The 15262-nt window shown below is 46.7% G+C and overlaps 1 protein-coding gene across 1 annotated transcript in view; it reads right to left on the reverse strand.

Annotated features, from left to right (window-relative positions):
• The window catches only part of PHC2 (polyhomeotic homolog 2), a 292890-nt gene that overhangs the window by 155760 nt on the left and 121868 nt on the right, over window positions 1-15262 (reverse strand). Inside the window, exons 4-6 of the mRNA XM_030185734.1 lie at window positions 11120-11281; window positions 10622-10699; window positions 9819-9989 (exon numbers count right to left, since the gene is read on the reverse strand). Coding sequence (XP_030041594.1) covers window positions 9819-9989; window positions 10622-10699; window positions 11120-11281 — 411 coding nt within the window. The remainder of the gene's footprint in view (window positions 1-9818; window positions 9990-10621; window positions 10700-11119; window positions 11282-15262) is intronic.

A 15262-nucleotide genomic window follows, 5' to 3' on the forward strand; every position in this document is an offset into this window, starting at 1 on the left:
CCCCTAACCCCATCCACTCCTTCCTTGGACAGTTCTGCCAAACCGTGAAACCTAAAATCTCAGGTCAGTTCCCCAACAGTGATCTTCAGCAAGTTTTGCAAACTTCTCAAAGTGGAGAGACACGCTCACCCCTGCTACCCTGCTTCATCCCAGGGGTTGATAGTTTGGACACACTATCTTGGGAAAATAATTTCTAGGAATGGTGTGTTATGTACAATGTGACCCACTGAACGTATCCTATTAATGAAATCATGCACCACTGTTTACAATTATCATACTGGATGCTAGAAATAGGAATTACAAAATTCATTTCTATTCATGACTTCATAATGATACAACATATAGATATGCCAGCTCCGAAAACAGTTCATAAGCAACGAACAACCAAGAGGGGTTAACAACAGAGCATGGTTCAGTAATTCAAAGAATCGTTCACTTATCTTTTCATTTCTGCACTGGTAGAATGAGAAATACGTAAATTGAAATTTGAATTTGTGCAGGGCCTCCGATTCCAACAGGGCCAACGTGCTTTATAGCATATCAATTAAAAAAAAAACCAAACAAACCAGATGTGCAGCTACAATTAGGATGAAGAGCCAGTGAGATTTCCAGTATCCAAGCTGCATTAAAACGTCTAAGAAAGGATTAATTCCAGCCAGATATGCTAAGGCATAGGGAGATAAAGAGACTTCTCAACAGTGGCATAAAGTCGGTGACTGAGGTGCAGAGGTGGCTGAAGTGGTGTATATGGGGGCTATGAATGCATAGAAGCTGGCATTAACCCCTGCATTTCCATCACAGTAACACAGGTGTAAACCTGTTGCTTGTTTACTAACATGTATTAACCATGTTGGGTTCGACACCACCACTGGAGGGAAGGAAACCAGTTCCAGGGCTTTTTTTGAGGGGGTACTTGGGGGTACTGAGTACCGGCACCTTTACCATTGTCTGCTCAAATTGACCGACGGTCCCCAAGTTTTAATGAAAGAGCTCAGACCGTACACACTAATTCTGCCATCGTAGATTCTGTGACTGGTTGCAGGGGGGCCTGGCAATTGTGGGGAGGGTCCCTCAGTGATCACCCCACCCCTGAAGGGTGGCCTGACATTTGAGTACCGGCACCTTTTTCACTAGAAAAAAAGGCTCTGACCAGTTCCTTCCAGTCAGTGACACTTTGGTAGCATTTTCAAGGAGTACAGAGGAAAAGAGGGCTACATGCCCAAAAGGCCTCATTTTGCATTTTGGATGGGGGTGGGGTGGGAGGGAGACCTTTTGGAGAACAGAGGATGCTCCCTTCCACTCTGACTCAGTTAGGACAGGGATGCTCAAGCTCCTCTGTGCCAAAGCTGCCTTTAATACAGCCATGATCATGATATCACAGTGCATTTACCATGTCCGCTTCAAGGAGACTAAGGGGTCAATTCTGTAAAGTGATTCCCACAGGAAGGTACCACTTATGCACATAAAAACAGCGCAATAAAGTGGCAGAAATATAATACTAGTGGAACCATGCCCGTTTCCTCAACAATGAAACGGGCCCTAGGAAGTCTGTCATGTAAGCTTTTTTTTCTCTCTCCCCTGCCCTCCCCTCCATGTCCATCAATTCTTCCCTCCCCTCCCCTCCATGTGCAGCGATTCTCCTGTTCCCTGCCCTCCCATCCGTGTTCTGCGATTTTCTCCTCTACTGTCCTTCCTACTGTCTATCAATTCTCCTCTGCCCTGCCCTCCCCTTCCTCCCTCCCTCCCCTCGATGTCCCGCGATTCTCTCCTCCCTCGATTTGTACCTGAACGTTCTCTGGCTGGCTGGCGCTGGCTTCCGTTCCGTTCGTAACATCCCTCCTGACGTCAGCTCGCCTCCAGCGTTCCCTTCCCTCTCACTGTTCCGCCCTCTGACGTCATTACGTCTTTTGACGCGAGGGCGGGACAGTGAGGGGGAATGGGACGCTGGAGGCTGGCTGACGTAGGGAGATGTTACGAATCCAGGCAGCCAGACACGGAACGTTGGAGGTGCAAATTATTATATAGGATATTAATGAGTTCTTTTAGACATTTTCCATCAAATTTAAATGTACAATCGTATACTTAAGCTGAAGATGTTACTTTATTGATAGAAAAAAAATCTACATGCCAGGATTTATGCCATGTTTTCGTTGGTGTAAATGGATGCGCATTGTTTTAGGTGCTGAGATATCAACTAAGCATACTCTATAATTGGCAACTAGAATACACTTAGTCGGAACTGATTTCAGTGCTGATTTTTTAGGCGCCATATATAGACCCCCCTCCCCCCCCCACCCCTTAATGTTTTAATGTAATGAGAGCTTTTGGTTTTGGAACACAAGTAACAGTGAAGTAGAGTTTCTACACAAACTCTTTGCTGTATATATACCCTTAGCGTTACGCTCACTACAGTATCAACGTATGACTTATTCCATTATTACTTTAGGGGTCAGTTTTCAAAAGGTTTAAACTAGCTAAGTTTGAAGGTTAGTCAGTTTTAGCCATTTCTAAAAGTTTATGGACCCTTTTACTAAGCTGCGAAGACGTCTACGCGCGCCCAATGCCGTTATATCACTCCATGGTGCGAACGCACCTGGAGTATTGTGTTCAGTTCTGGTCGCCTCATCTCAAAAAAGATATAAAGGAATTGGAGAAGGTGCAGAGAAGGGCGACAAAAATGATAAAAGGGATGGGACGACTACCCTATGAAGAGAGGTTAAGATGGCTAGGACTCTTTAGCCTGGAGAAAAGGCGGCTGAGGGGTGATATGATAGAGGTTTACAAGATAATGAGCGGAGTAGAGCGGACAGATGTGAAGCGTTTGTTTACGCTTTCTAACAATAATAGAACTAGGGGACACAAGATGAAATTAGAATGTGGTAGGTTTAAAACGGAGAAAGTTTTTCTTTACTCAGCGCGTGGTTAGACTCTGGAACTCATTGCCGGAGAAGGTAGTGACGGCAGCTGGCCTTGCTGAGTTTAAAGGGGGTCTGGACAGATTCCTGAAGGAAAAGTCCATTGATCGTTATTAAATTTTGGGTTTTTGCCAGGTTCTTGGGGCCTGGATTGGCCACTGTCGGAGACGGAGTGCTGGGCTTGATGGACCTTTGGTCTTTTCCCAGCGTGGCAGTGCTCATGTACTTATGTACTTATGAGATTGGCCCTCACGGTAATTTCAATTTTGGCGCGCATCCACTATGCGCGCCCGAAAAACACTTCTTATTTTCTGACGCACGAAGACCATTACCACCAGGTCAATGGCTTGCAGTAAGGTCTCAGACCCAAAATGGACGCGCGGCAATTTTCATTTTGCCGCACGTCCCTTTTTGGCAAAAATTTTAAAAGGGCCTTTTTTTTGTAGGTAGGCTGAAAAATAATTCTGTGTGTGTCCAAAACACACATCTACACTACTGCAGGCCATTTTTCAGCGCACCTTAGTAAAAGGACCCCTTACCCTCCAAAAATCACCAAGAACTAGAATTCTATATATGGCGCCCAAAAAAACCGGCGCTGAAAAAAGCGCTATTCCCTAAGCCGCGCCTAGAGTTAGGCACAGTTTATAGAATAGCGCTTACGCCCGAGAATCGCGCCTAACTTTAGACGCAGTCATTTGCACCAACTGAAACGTGGTGCTAATATACACGCCTATATTAGCCGCGTATCCCTGTTATTTTATATCAACTCGTGTTAATTTTAGGAATGCCCCAATTCTGCCTATGAGCCGCCTCCCATTTCCACGCCTCCTTTTTCAGATCATGTGTACAATTTAGGAGCGGATCACAAGTCTAAACTTATGAATCTAAAGTTCAATTAAATTTAATTAGTGCCAAATAATTGCATGTTAAAATTCAATTATTGATGCTGATTAGCTTAATTAAATTGTGCGCACACATTGGGCATGCGCCCACCTTTGCATGCACAATTTTTGGCGACTTTTACAGAGTTAGAGGATAAGTGGGCAAGACCATCAAGAGAAAAAAAGGGAGGCGACAGGGTTGTGACTTAGCTGAACAACCGCAGCTATGCAAACAGCTGTTCTAAAAAAATCCTGACTGGTGTAGCAAGAGTAGACGTAAATCAAATTTTTTACTCATTCCAAAAGTACAAAGACTAGGGGACACTTGAGGATGTTAAATGGAAATACTTTTACAACAAATAGGAGGAAATATTTTTTTCACTGCAACTCTTTGCCGGAGGATGTGGTAACAGCGGTTAGCGTATCTGGGTTTAAAAAAAGGTTTGGGGAAAAACCTGGAGGAAAAGTCCATAGTCTGCTATTGAGGCAGACATAGGAAGCAACTTTTTGCCCTGGGATTTGTAGTATGGAATGTTGCTACTCTGAGGTTCTGCATAGAGTCTTGTCACTCTTTAGGATTCCAGAATCTTGCTGTTCTTTGAGGTTCTATATGGAATGTTGCTACTCTTTGAGATTCTGCATGGAATCTTGTCACTCTTTAGGATTCCAGAATCTTGCTATTTTGGGGGGGTTCTAATGGAATGTTGCTACTCTTTGAGATTCTGCATGGAGTCTTGTCACTCTTTAAGATTCCAGAATATTGCTGTTCTTTGAGGTTCTACATGGAATGTTGCTACTCTTTGAGATTCTGCATGGAGCTTGTCACTCTTTAGGATTCCAGAATCTTGCTCTTCTTTGGGGTTCTACATGGAATGTTGCTACTCTTTGAGATTCTGCATGGAATCTTGTCACTCTTTAGGATTCCAGAATCTTGCTATTTTGGGGGGTTCTAATGGAATGTTGCTACTCTTTGAGATTCTGCATGGAATCTTGTCACTCTTTAAGATTCCAGAATCTTGCTATTCTTTTGAGATTCTTCATGGAATCTTGCTATTCGTTATGATTCCGGAATCTTGTTACTCTTTGGGGTTCTGGAATGTTGCCTTGATTTGGGTTTCTGCTAGGTACTTGTGACCTGGCTTGCTGGGCTAGATGGACCATTGTTCTGACCCAGTATGGCTACTCTTATGTTCTTAACTAACATGCAACGTCCTGGCAGCGAACAAGAATGCCTCTGTAGTGGACATGTCCATTTGCACGGGGATGGTGCTCCAGTGAAAGCACAAACCCTGGGATTCCATGGTGTTTTAATTTCTGCACAGAAATCGAAGTGTATTTTATATCAATGCACATCTTAACTGGTTAACTAGCAAATCAGCGCTGTTAATTGGACATTAAGCAATTATCAGCACTAATTAGCATTAAGATTTATGTGCACAACTTACTAAGCGTATTCTCTAACATGTTGCACCTAAATTCTAAGTCACATTGTTGCAAGGGCGGGGCATGGGCACTTCTAAAATCTATGTATGTTGTTATAGAATACACCCGCTCTTCCTAATTTAGACGTCGGGATTTACATGACGTAAATGGCCACAACTACATCTTGGGGAGGTGCCTGGCGTTATTCTATAGCGCGGAAATTGAAGCCTAGCCAATAAAATTTAAGCGTACTTTACAGTATACGTATTTTCTTTCTGCACAGAATTTTCAGGTGCAATATATAGAATCTAGCCCTTTATGTACAGTTTTTCTGACTAAGCTTTATTTCTGACTAGCTATATCCATGGCAAGATTAAAATCAGATGGAATGTAGCTGCCAATGTGCTGGTGTGGCAGGGAACCATCATTGATCTGCAGCGGCATCACTTAGATTAAACTGCTTTCTGGGCAACTGCTGCATCCCTCAGGAGCATCTGGAGGGACAATCAGTTGGTGCACGTGAAAATACATTGCAGTGGAAAGGCAGAACTGTGGTTAAGCCAAAATAGTCCACGGTTCTGGTCAGTAAATATATTACGTTTCATATTTGCATATATTTTATTTACAAATTAACTCTTCCAACCTTTCATCAATCTAAAAGCTTGTTTTATATTTAAATATAGAAGTTTGGACAAATTCCTGGAGGAAAAGTCCATAAATTATTAAGGTAAACACGGGGACAGCCACTGCTTATCCTTAGGATTGGTAGCAGGGAATCTTGCTACTTTTTGGGACCATGTCAAGTACTTGCCACCTGGATTGGCCACTGTTGGAAGCAGGATTGGATCTTTGGTCTAACCCAGTATGGCAACTTTTATGCTCTTACATCGTTATACTGTTCCATTGCAGGTGTAGGTGCCAGTTCTATGGATATAGTGAGTGTTTGGGTCATTCAAATATTACTCCTGCCAGAATCCTGCACAGGAGCACAGAATTTGCACAAAATTCCCCAGTCACTCAGAATTCAAAATTTCCCCACAGTATCTGCGGAACCACGGTAAAGGATGGACCCTCCCACTGCTCAGCTCACACCCTGACCGCTCACCCTGACTCTCCGCCTGCTGCCGCCCAATCTACCTGTGCATTCCCTGGTGGTCTAGTGGCCTTTTCAGGGAGCAGGGAAACCCACCCCCCTCTTTCTTCCCGCTGCCACCGCTCTCTTGCTGGTGCCATGCTTTTTCAACATGGCCGCCAAGACTTCAAGCGGTAATCTCATGAGACTACCGCTTGAAGTCTCGGTGGCCATTTTGAAAAAAGCACAGCATCAGCAAGAGAACAGTGGCAGTGGGACAGGAAGGAGTGGGGTTCCTTCTTGCCCCCAAAGAGGTACTCCCGCTGCAGCTCCTCCTCCTCCTACATCAGGTGAGTACGGGGGTGTCTGGAGGGAGGGAGGGAGCAGCTGTAGGGGGGCATGCTGTGGGTGGCTGTTAAAAAAAAGGGATGCTGTGGATGAGAGGGGATTGTAAAAAAAAAAGGGATGCTGTGGGTGGGAGGGGGCTGCAAAAATGTGAAAACTTTGTGAGCAAAATTTTGCAGAATTTGCAAACTTTGTGTGCAGAATTTTGAATTTTTGTTTAGAATTTAAAATTTTTTTGGTGCAGAATTCTGGCAGGAGTAAAATATTTAGCAAACACCTTCGCTGTGTCTAAGGAGTTTAGCACCCACAATTATTTTGGAAAGTTGGTTACTGTGATCACAGGGTTATGAAAGGAGATGTCTGAGGGCCAGGAGGGGCTGATGAATTCCTAAAAGCTGTGGGGTGATCTTCCTAGAGTAATTTAAAAGAGATTTCACAAAGTTCCTGAGCCTTATATTTTGAAGCCTGTGGAAATTCTTTGTCTCATTTTAGCAACCTACTTTTCAGTGGGAAAAAAAGCTGGTGTCTCTTTTTGGTGTCCTACCCACATCAAATTTTTCAGACACGTCAGAGGGGCAGGGGCATAGCTATGTGGGGCCACGGGGGCATGCCCCCCCCCCCCCCCCAGATTTGGCCCTGGCCCACCAGGACATCAGGACGACTCACACAGAAACGGAATCCTTCCATCCAGATCAGCTGCAGCAACACACCGGCCCGGAGACCGGCGCTGAAGAGGACTTCGGCTGGCGGGGGGTTGCGGACCCCCGCCAGCACAGATACCTGACGACGGCGACAACGGTGGGGGAGAGTTGGTGGCGGCGGGAAGGGGGGGGGGTCGAAAGGGGAGGGGCGCCGGGGGAGAGTCAAAAGTGGCAGGGGGGGGGGGGGTTGGTGGTGCCGGGGTGGGCTCAAAGGTGCCCCCTCACCTCGGGCTCTGGACCCCCACTCCTGCCGAAGTCTAGCTATGCCCCTACAGAGGAGACATGAGGACGCTGCCAGGGAAGTTAGTTTTCTAGATCAACACATATCCACCACGGTTGGGGCGTAGCCAGACCTCGGCAGGAGGGGGGGGGGTCCAGAGTCCAAGGTGGGGGGCACATTTTAGCCCGCCGACCCCCACCTGCTGCCTACCCTCCTCCACCACTTTTGACCTCCCCGCCGCAAGGTACCTTTGCTGGTGGGGGTCCCCAACCCTCACCAGCCTTAGTCTTCTTCAGCGCCGGTCTCCGGCGCGTTCGCTCACTTCGCTGATCTGTGCTGTGAGTCCTGACGTCCTGCACGTTGAAGGTCTGGGCTCACAGCACACATCAGCAAAGTGAGCGAACGCGCCAGAGATCGGTGCTGAAGAAGACTAAGGCTTGTGGGGGTTCGGGACCCCCGCCAGCAGATCAGCGAAGTGAGCGAACGCGCCGGAGACCGGCGCTGAAGAAGACTAAGGCTGGTGGGGGTTCGGGACCCCCGCCAGCAGATCAGCGAAGTGAGCGAACGCGCCGGAGACCGGCGCTGAAGAAGACTAAGGCTGGTGAGGGTTGGGGACCCCCACCAGCAAAGGTACCGTGCAGCAGCAGCGGGGGGGGGGGGGGGGGGGGTGGAAAGTGGCGGGGGCCAGGACTAAATCTGTGGGGGCTCATGCCCCCGTGGCCCCACCTAGCTACGCCCCTGGCTCAAAGAAGTTTCTTTAATTCTGGGTATTGTTTTACATTTTCCTTTATTACAAAACTTTGAAATTTATTAAAGTGAACTAGAACATAACCAGGGAAGTCTTAACAGTCACGGCTTCCTCACGGAGCCAAAGTAATCCTTGACACCTTTGAATCTAATTTTTTCCTAATATCCCACTGTGCTGATCTGCCATGCGACCCCACTAAATGGACAGGCTGCCGCGCTGCATCGGAGGGTTATAAACCGCTCTGGCTTTCCAACATCCACCAGCAAATCTACATACAGCCGACATAAATCCGGTTATCCATGTGGTCCTGAGGGTCCAGCTCTGGTTAACTCTTTTACATTACACTATTTACCAAATGGCAGTGAGTCACTAAGGGGTCCTTTAACAAAGCCACGGTAAAAAGTAGCCTGCGGTAGTGTAGGCGTGTCTTTTGGGTGCAAAACTGGGACAATTTTTACCGCGGCTGGGGAAAAGGCCATTAATGGGCCGGGAAATGGGCGTGTGCCTATTTACAGCCTGAGCCCCTTACCGCCAGCCACTGACTTAGTGGTAAGGGCTCACGTGCTACCTGCGCAGTAACCATGCAGTGTGCACCAATGTGGCTGCACTGCCGATGAACACCCCCCACAGTAGATAATAGAAAAATATTTTCTACCACGAGATTTGGAACGCACCAAACTCGGAATTACCCCTACGTAATAAAAGTCACTACACTGTCCAAAACCTTGAGTTCCTGTTTAAGGTTGTTCTGTCACATAATAGCTCACAGATGCTCACGTGCTGCTGGCTAGCTCACACTTTTTTCAGTGTATGTGTGAGAGTATGTGTGTATACACACATACACACACACACTGAAAAAAAAAGTGTGCACTAAATCCAAATAACTAATAATTTTGTATTGCCTACAGAAAACTGACTAGAAAGCTCAGGATATATTCACTCTAATAGAAGTTATCAGATGACTAGCCAGCATCAAACAATGAAACTAGTGTTGGGTGATCTCCACAAAACAAAACAAAACACAGCCTGAGCTTTGTAATCAATTTTCCCCATGCAGTAACAGATTGTGAGCAGTCACAGAACAGCAGTATGAGTACCTTTGATACAACTTATCACCAGAGGGGCATTTCCATGGCAGCAGCTAGGGTCATAGTAACCTATCAGAAATCAGAAGAAAGGAATGAAAAATATACACCCACTATTTTAAATCTCTTGTTCCTAAAATAGAAACATAGAAAAACGTAGGCAGATAAAGACCATTTGGCCTATCCAGTCTGCCCATCCATGCCAACTACTCTCCCTATCACTCCCTTAGAGATCCTATGGACTTGTCCTGTCTTTGGACCCTGCATATAACATATAAGATGCCAGATGATATAACAAGCAGATCGCTCTGGTCGGGCTAATAATTCATACGCCAGCTTTATACTGTAACAAGAGACCATTCTCTCACTACATCCTGCCCTTCGGTCTGCACTGTCCCAGCAAGCGAGAAGCATGCAGAAGGCACTTACCATCTGGGCACGAAGGTACATCTGTGCCTGGCTGGCTGTCAGTGCCGGCGAGGTAGCATTCCCTAAGAGCACGGCCTGCTGAGTGATCCCTGAGGTGGTGGAAGTGGCAGAATTTACACTCTGAGCTCGACTGATCAGCTGGGCAGCAGCAGGGGATGCAGCCAGGTTAATCTGACAGAATGCACAAAAAGAAACAGAAATCATTTCTTAAGAGGCTGGAAAGAAAACGGACGCTCACATTAACTGAAGCTTCCATTTCAGTAACTTTTTTCTGTAATTTATTTTACCTAGCATTTTTCCTCCTATTTCCAGCTCACTCAGAACCAGGGTCTGGTCCAACAAGGCTTCATTTGCAACTAGCTGGGGTGGGGATTTCCCCCCCCCCCCCCCCCCGCCCCCATTCTCATAGCCTTGCTCAACACACCTGGGCTGGTCACAGAAGTGAAAGTCCTCAGCTGAAGCCAGGTAAAACCCTGAAAATCAGGGACCCTGAATTTGGCCACTAGGGGCACCCTTACGCAACTATCACATCCCCAGTCCAAGCCACTCCAGGGCATGGAAGGCCACTTGTGAGACCAGATTAAGACACATTGCAGTGATTCGGTCCTCTGGAGGGTAATTTTTAAGGGAGTGTCTCGTGTAAGCAAGTTTTCAGCCATCATTTTAGTCAGTTTTATAAAGTACAAGATACATGCCTAAGTGGCAGAAATGAACTCTTCATTTCAGGGGTGCATTGCAGGATAGATCTCCACATTCGTCTCCAATATTTGGCTGGACTCGCCACACTTCTCTGCATTACTTACCGTGGGCTGCTGGGATGTGGACGGCTGGGGCACATTATTGCTGGGAGATGCTCCTTGCCTATTGGCTGCCAGACTTGCCTGAAAAGAAACCCAGAAAACATAAAATAAACGTACAAAATAACCAACCAAAAACCATGATATAAATATATTTGTAAGCGCTGTTCATTCAGTGCCAATTCAATAATGGCATCATGGTACCACGATTCCATTGTAGAAAAGCAGCATAAGGCAGTGGCGTTCCTAGAGGGTGGGGTGGGTGGGTGCAGTCCGCCCCAGGTGCACGCCGCCGGGGGGGGGGGGGGGGGTGCCGCAATCGCCTGTCCTCCGTTGTTCCAAGCTTCTTCTCTGCCCCGGAACAGGTTACTTCCTGGTGCTGAATATCAATGGATAACCCCACAAAGGCGATTTAAGCGGCCAGGTACCTCGCTTTGAATTCAGACCCTGTAGTAACATAGCAGATGACGGCAGAAAAAGACCTGCACGGTCCATCCAGCTCACCTGTTGCACTGCAGCCAGGTTCTGCAGCTGGGCACTGCTGAGGTGCTGCTGTTGCTGCAGGGCTGCTGTTTGCAGCATGAGGTGTTGCTGCTGAGCCGCATACATCTGTTGTAGGTACTGCGCTGCGGTACTTGGCTGTCGATGCAGCGCCTGCTGTATCACCTAAGGGAGCAAAAAAAAAAAAAAAAAAAAAGAGAGAGACAGTTCATCTTTTATCTTGGCAAAAAAAAAAATCAATGTGAAGGAAATAAATTCATCAGTTCCTATCGGTATTCAACAAAAAGCACCTCAAAAAGGTGTGGAGGGCATTTTCGATAGGACATCTACATCCGACTTTGGACGTTTAGAACGTCCAAAAATTGAACAGCTAACGTGACCATTTTCAAACCAGCAAAACGCCTTATCTTTAAGTTTTGAAAATGGCCTTTTCTAGACATTGCTGTAGGCAGTGCATTTATCCTTTTTGACCATTTCCGAAAAAAAAAAAACCAAACAAACATCCAAGTGAAAAACACATAAAATCAAGCCATTGGGATGTAGGAGGAGGAGCCAGCATGCTTAGTAAACAGGCCACACAAACATACCAACAGCGCAGTGGGTCACTGCAGTGGACTTCACATAAAAGCTCCCAGGTATTATTTATTTGTTGCATTTATACCCCGCTCTTTCCCGCTCGGTAGCAGGCTCAGTGCGGCTTACATAGTATGGAATTACATAGTACCACAGAAAGAACACAGCTGTATCAATAGTAGAGGTATGATGTGGTTGTTAGGAGATAGGTTGAGATAGGTGAAATGGGCAGGGGATGTAGGGGTAGGAGAGGTAGGAGTGGTGTAGAGTGGGTTCATAGGTTAAGTCTGGTCATTTGGGTAGGCTTGTTTGAAGAGGTAAGTTTTTAGCAACTTCCAGAAGGGTAGATGGTCGCTAACTGTTCGAATGGGTCTTGGTATGGCGTTCCAGAGTCGGCTGCCTATAACGGAGAAGTTGGATCCGTGGTACGTTTTGTACTTGAGACCTCTGCAGTTGGGAAGGTGTAGATTGAGATATGTTCGAGAGGATTTTGATCCGTTTCTAGCTGGTAGGTCAATTAGGTTGGTCATGTAGCTTGGAGATTCTCCGTAGATAATCTTGTGAATCAGTGACTGGACTTTGAAGTTTATTCGTTCGTTGACAGGGAGCCAATGGAGTTTTTCACGAAAAGGTGTTGCGCTTTCAAATCATGATTTACCAAAAATGAGTCTGGCTGCCGTGTTTTGGGCGGTCTGGAGTTTTTTTTCAGGATTTGGGCCTTACAGCCAATGAAAATGCTGTTGCAGTAGTCAGCGTGGGTAAGTACAGTGGATTGTACTAAGTTGCGGAAAGTTTTTAGGGGGAGATATGGTTTTACTCGTTTCAGCACCCAGGTGCTCACCCTTAACCCTTAAATTGTATGATGAGCCCTCCAAAACCCACCAAAAACTTACCGTACCCAACTATACATCACTACAATAGATCTTATGTCTTTGGGTGTCACCTATATGTGGGTACGGTAGGTTTTTGGTGGGTTTTGGAGGGCTCACACTTTCCACCACAAGTGTAACGGAGTGGGATATGGATCTGGGTCCCCTTCTCCATAGTGCACTGCATCAACTCGACCACTAGGCTACTCTGGGGACCTGCTTGCTGCTCTAATAGAACTGGCTACAACTGGCTCGACCAACCTTTTTGCTATCGGGGGCCACATTTTATATTTTGTATCATTTGGAGGGCCGAAACATGCACCGCCATATTTTGCCACTTGTTGGAGGAGTGGCCTAGAGGTTAGGGTGGTGGACTTTGGTCCTGGGGAACTGAGTTTTATTTTTATTTATTTATTGCATTTGTATCCCACATTTTCCCACCTATTTGCGGGCTCAGTGTGGCTTACAATAAGACTTGAATAATAGAAATACATTTGTTACGACTAGGTTATGGATTACATTGAACAGAGTTGTGCGAGACATTCGAATATCATTGGGAGTATAACAATTCCCACTTCAGGCACAGGCAGCTCCTTGTGACTCTGGGCAAGTCACTTAACCCTCCATTGCCCCATGTAAGCCGCATTGAGCCTGCCATGAGTGGGCAAGCGCAGGGTACAAATGTAACAAAAATAAAATAGATACTATTGGAGATTCTACATGGAATGTTGCTGCTATTGGAGATTCTACATGGAATGTTGCTATTCCACTAGCAACATTCCATGTAGAAGGCTGCGCAGGCTTCTGTTTCTGTGAGTCTGACGTCCTGTGCAGGACGTCAGACTCACAGAAGCAGAAGCCTGCGCGGCCACATTGGTGATCTGCAAGGGCCGACTTCTACATGGAATGTTGCTAGTGGAATAGCAACATTCCCTGTAGAATCTCAAATAGTAGCAACAGTGGAGGAGTGGCCTAGTGGTTAGGGTGGTGGCCTTTGGTCCTGGGGAACTGAGGAACTGAGTTGGATTCCCACTTCAGGCACAGGCAGCTCCTTGTGACTCTGGGCAAGTCACTTAACCTTCCATTGCCCCATGTAAGCCGCATTGAGCCTGCCATGAGTGGGAAAGCGCAGGGTACAAATGTAACAAAAATAAAAAAATAAAATAGTGGGAAAATACAGCAGTGCATCGTCCCCTTCTCAACCTTCACCCAGTCTCTCTCTCATGCTACCCCCACAAGTCTTCGACTATTCTCTTTACCCTCACCTGCAGAAGAAACAGCAGGATTCCTGCTTCCCCACCAGGACACGGCTCTCTGTAAAAGCTTGACCAACCCGAACTTCCAGGATCACATGGCTCAAGCTTACGGAGAGCTGAATTACAGTGGGGAAGCAGGAATCCCGCTGTAGCCATCACAAGAACTGCCAAGTTTCCGAGGGCCAGAAAAAAGCACTTGGTTGGCCAGGTTCTGGCCTGTGGCCCGTAGGTTGGACAAGCCTGAGCCATAACATCTGAGACTGTCAGAGGCCGGTATGTACTGTTTCTTTCACATCTTTGGGGGGTGGGAGGGGAGTCAGTGACCACTGGGGGAGTAATGGGGGTCATATACAGACATAATGATCCACAGTACATACTGGCATTACAGATAGTATCGTATGTGTCAATTAATGAACTCTCATGAACCAGGTTATTTCATTCATTATAGAGCATTAATTATCCAAGGGCAGATTCAACCATGTTCCAGCTGTGGCTTGCTCCGCCCTGTAGCTCCCTGGGTGTGATACTTCATGTCCGTCTTCTATCATACCAGGAATATATTCCAGTGGTGTACCTACGGGTGGGCCTGGGTAGGCACAGACCCACCCAGCAGTGGCGCCTCACTCCCCTCTCTTCCTCTCCTCCGGCAGCCCAGCATCTGTCCCTTCTTTGATTCCCCCCCCCCCCCCCCGTCCCTCCCTGCTCTACCTCAGAGCATCCTGCAGGCCACAGCGATTCATCTTCACAGTCTGAGCCAGCCTCCATAGGTTTCCCTCTGCTGCGTCCTGCTGGTAAGGAAACAGGAAATGACATCAGCAAGGGCGGGACGTGGCAAAGGAGAAGCCTGCAATGGTCGGCGCAGGCAACAAAGATGAATCGCTGCGGCCACCGGGACCAGGTAGATCAAGGAGGGATGGAGAGATTCAGAGAGGGGAACATGCAAATCTGCAGGGGCAGGTTTGAAAGCGACTGTGGCGAAACAGTGGGTTTTCAAGGCTGTAAACTGTAATAATATTTTCATGAAGTGTATTTCTCCAAATTGGCCAGCAGATGGTGCTTATTTTGTGTTTTAAAGCTGTTGCAGAAAAAGCTTTTTTCTTTTCTAGTTTAAGCTTGTGGAAAGGTAATCTGCAGTACCATTGGCTAGATACTTTCAAAGTTAGTGCCCTGGGCTCTGATTGGCTCTGGAGTTCAAATCTAACCGGGAGGTACTGGATTTTCCCCAGTCTCTGCTAGGGACGGGAGAGCAGAGGGTGAACATCTCTGCCCTGAGACCCTGTTCAAGATTTGTGAGCAGTTAATTTCCTGAAGCTCCCCAGGTGCTACCCAGGTAGTAACAAGTGTTTAGATAGTTTTAATATTGATCCTTATTCAGTTACCTGTTATTGCTTGCTGTCCTTTTTCACCTGTTTTCAAGCGCTCACTGTTCTACTGTGATAATAAATCCG

The sequence above is a fragment of the Microcaecilia unicolor genome, chromosome 13 (assembly GCF_901765095.1).
Source record: "Microcaecilia unicolor chromosome 13, aMicUni1.1, whole genome shotgun sequence".
Taxonomy (NCBI): domain Eukaryota; kingdom Metazoa; phylum Chordata; class Amphibia; order Gymnophiona; family Siphonopidae; genus Microcaecilia; species Microcaecilia unicolor.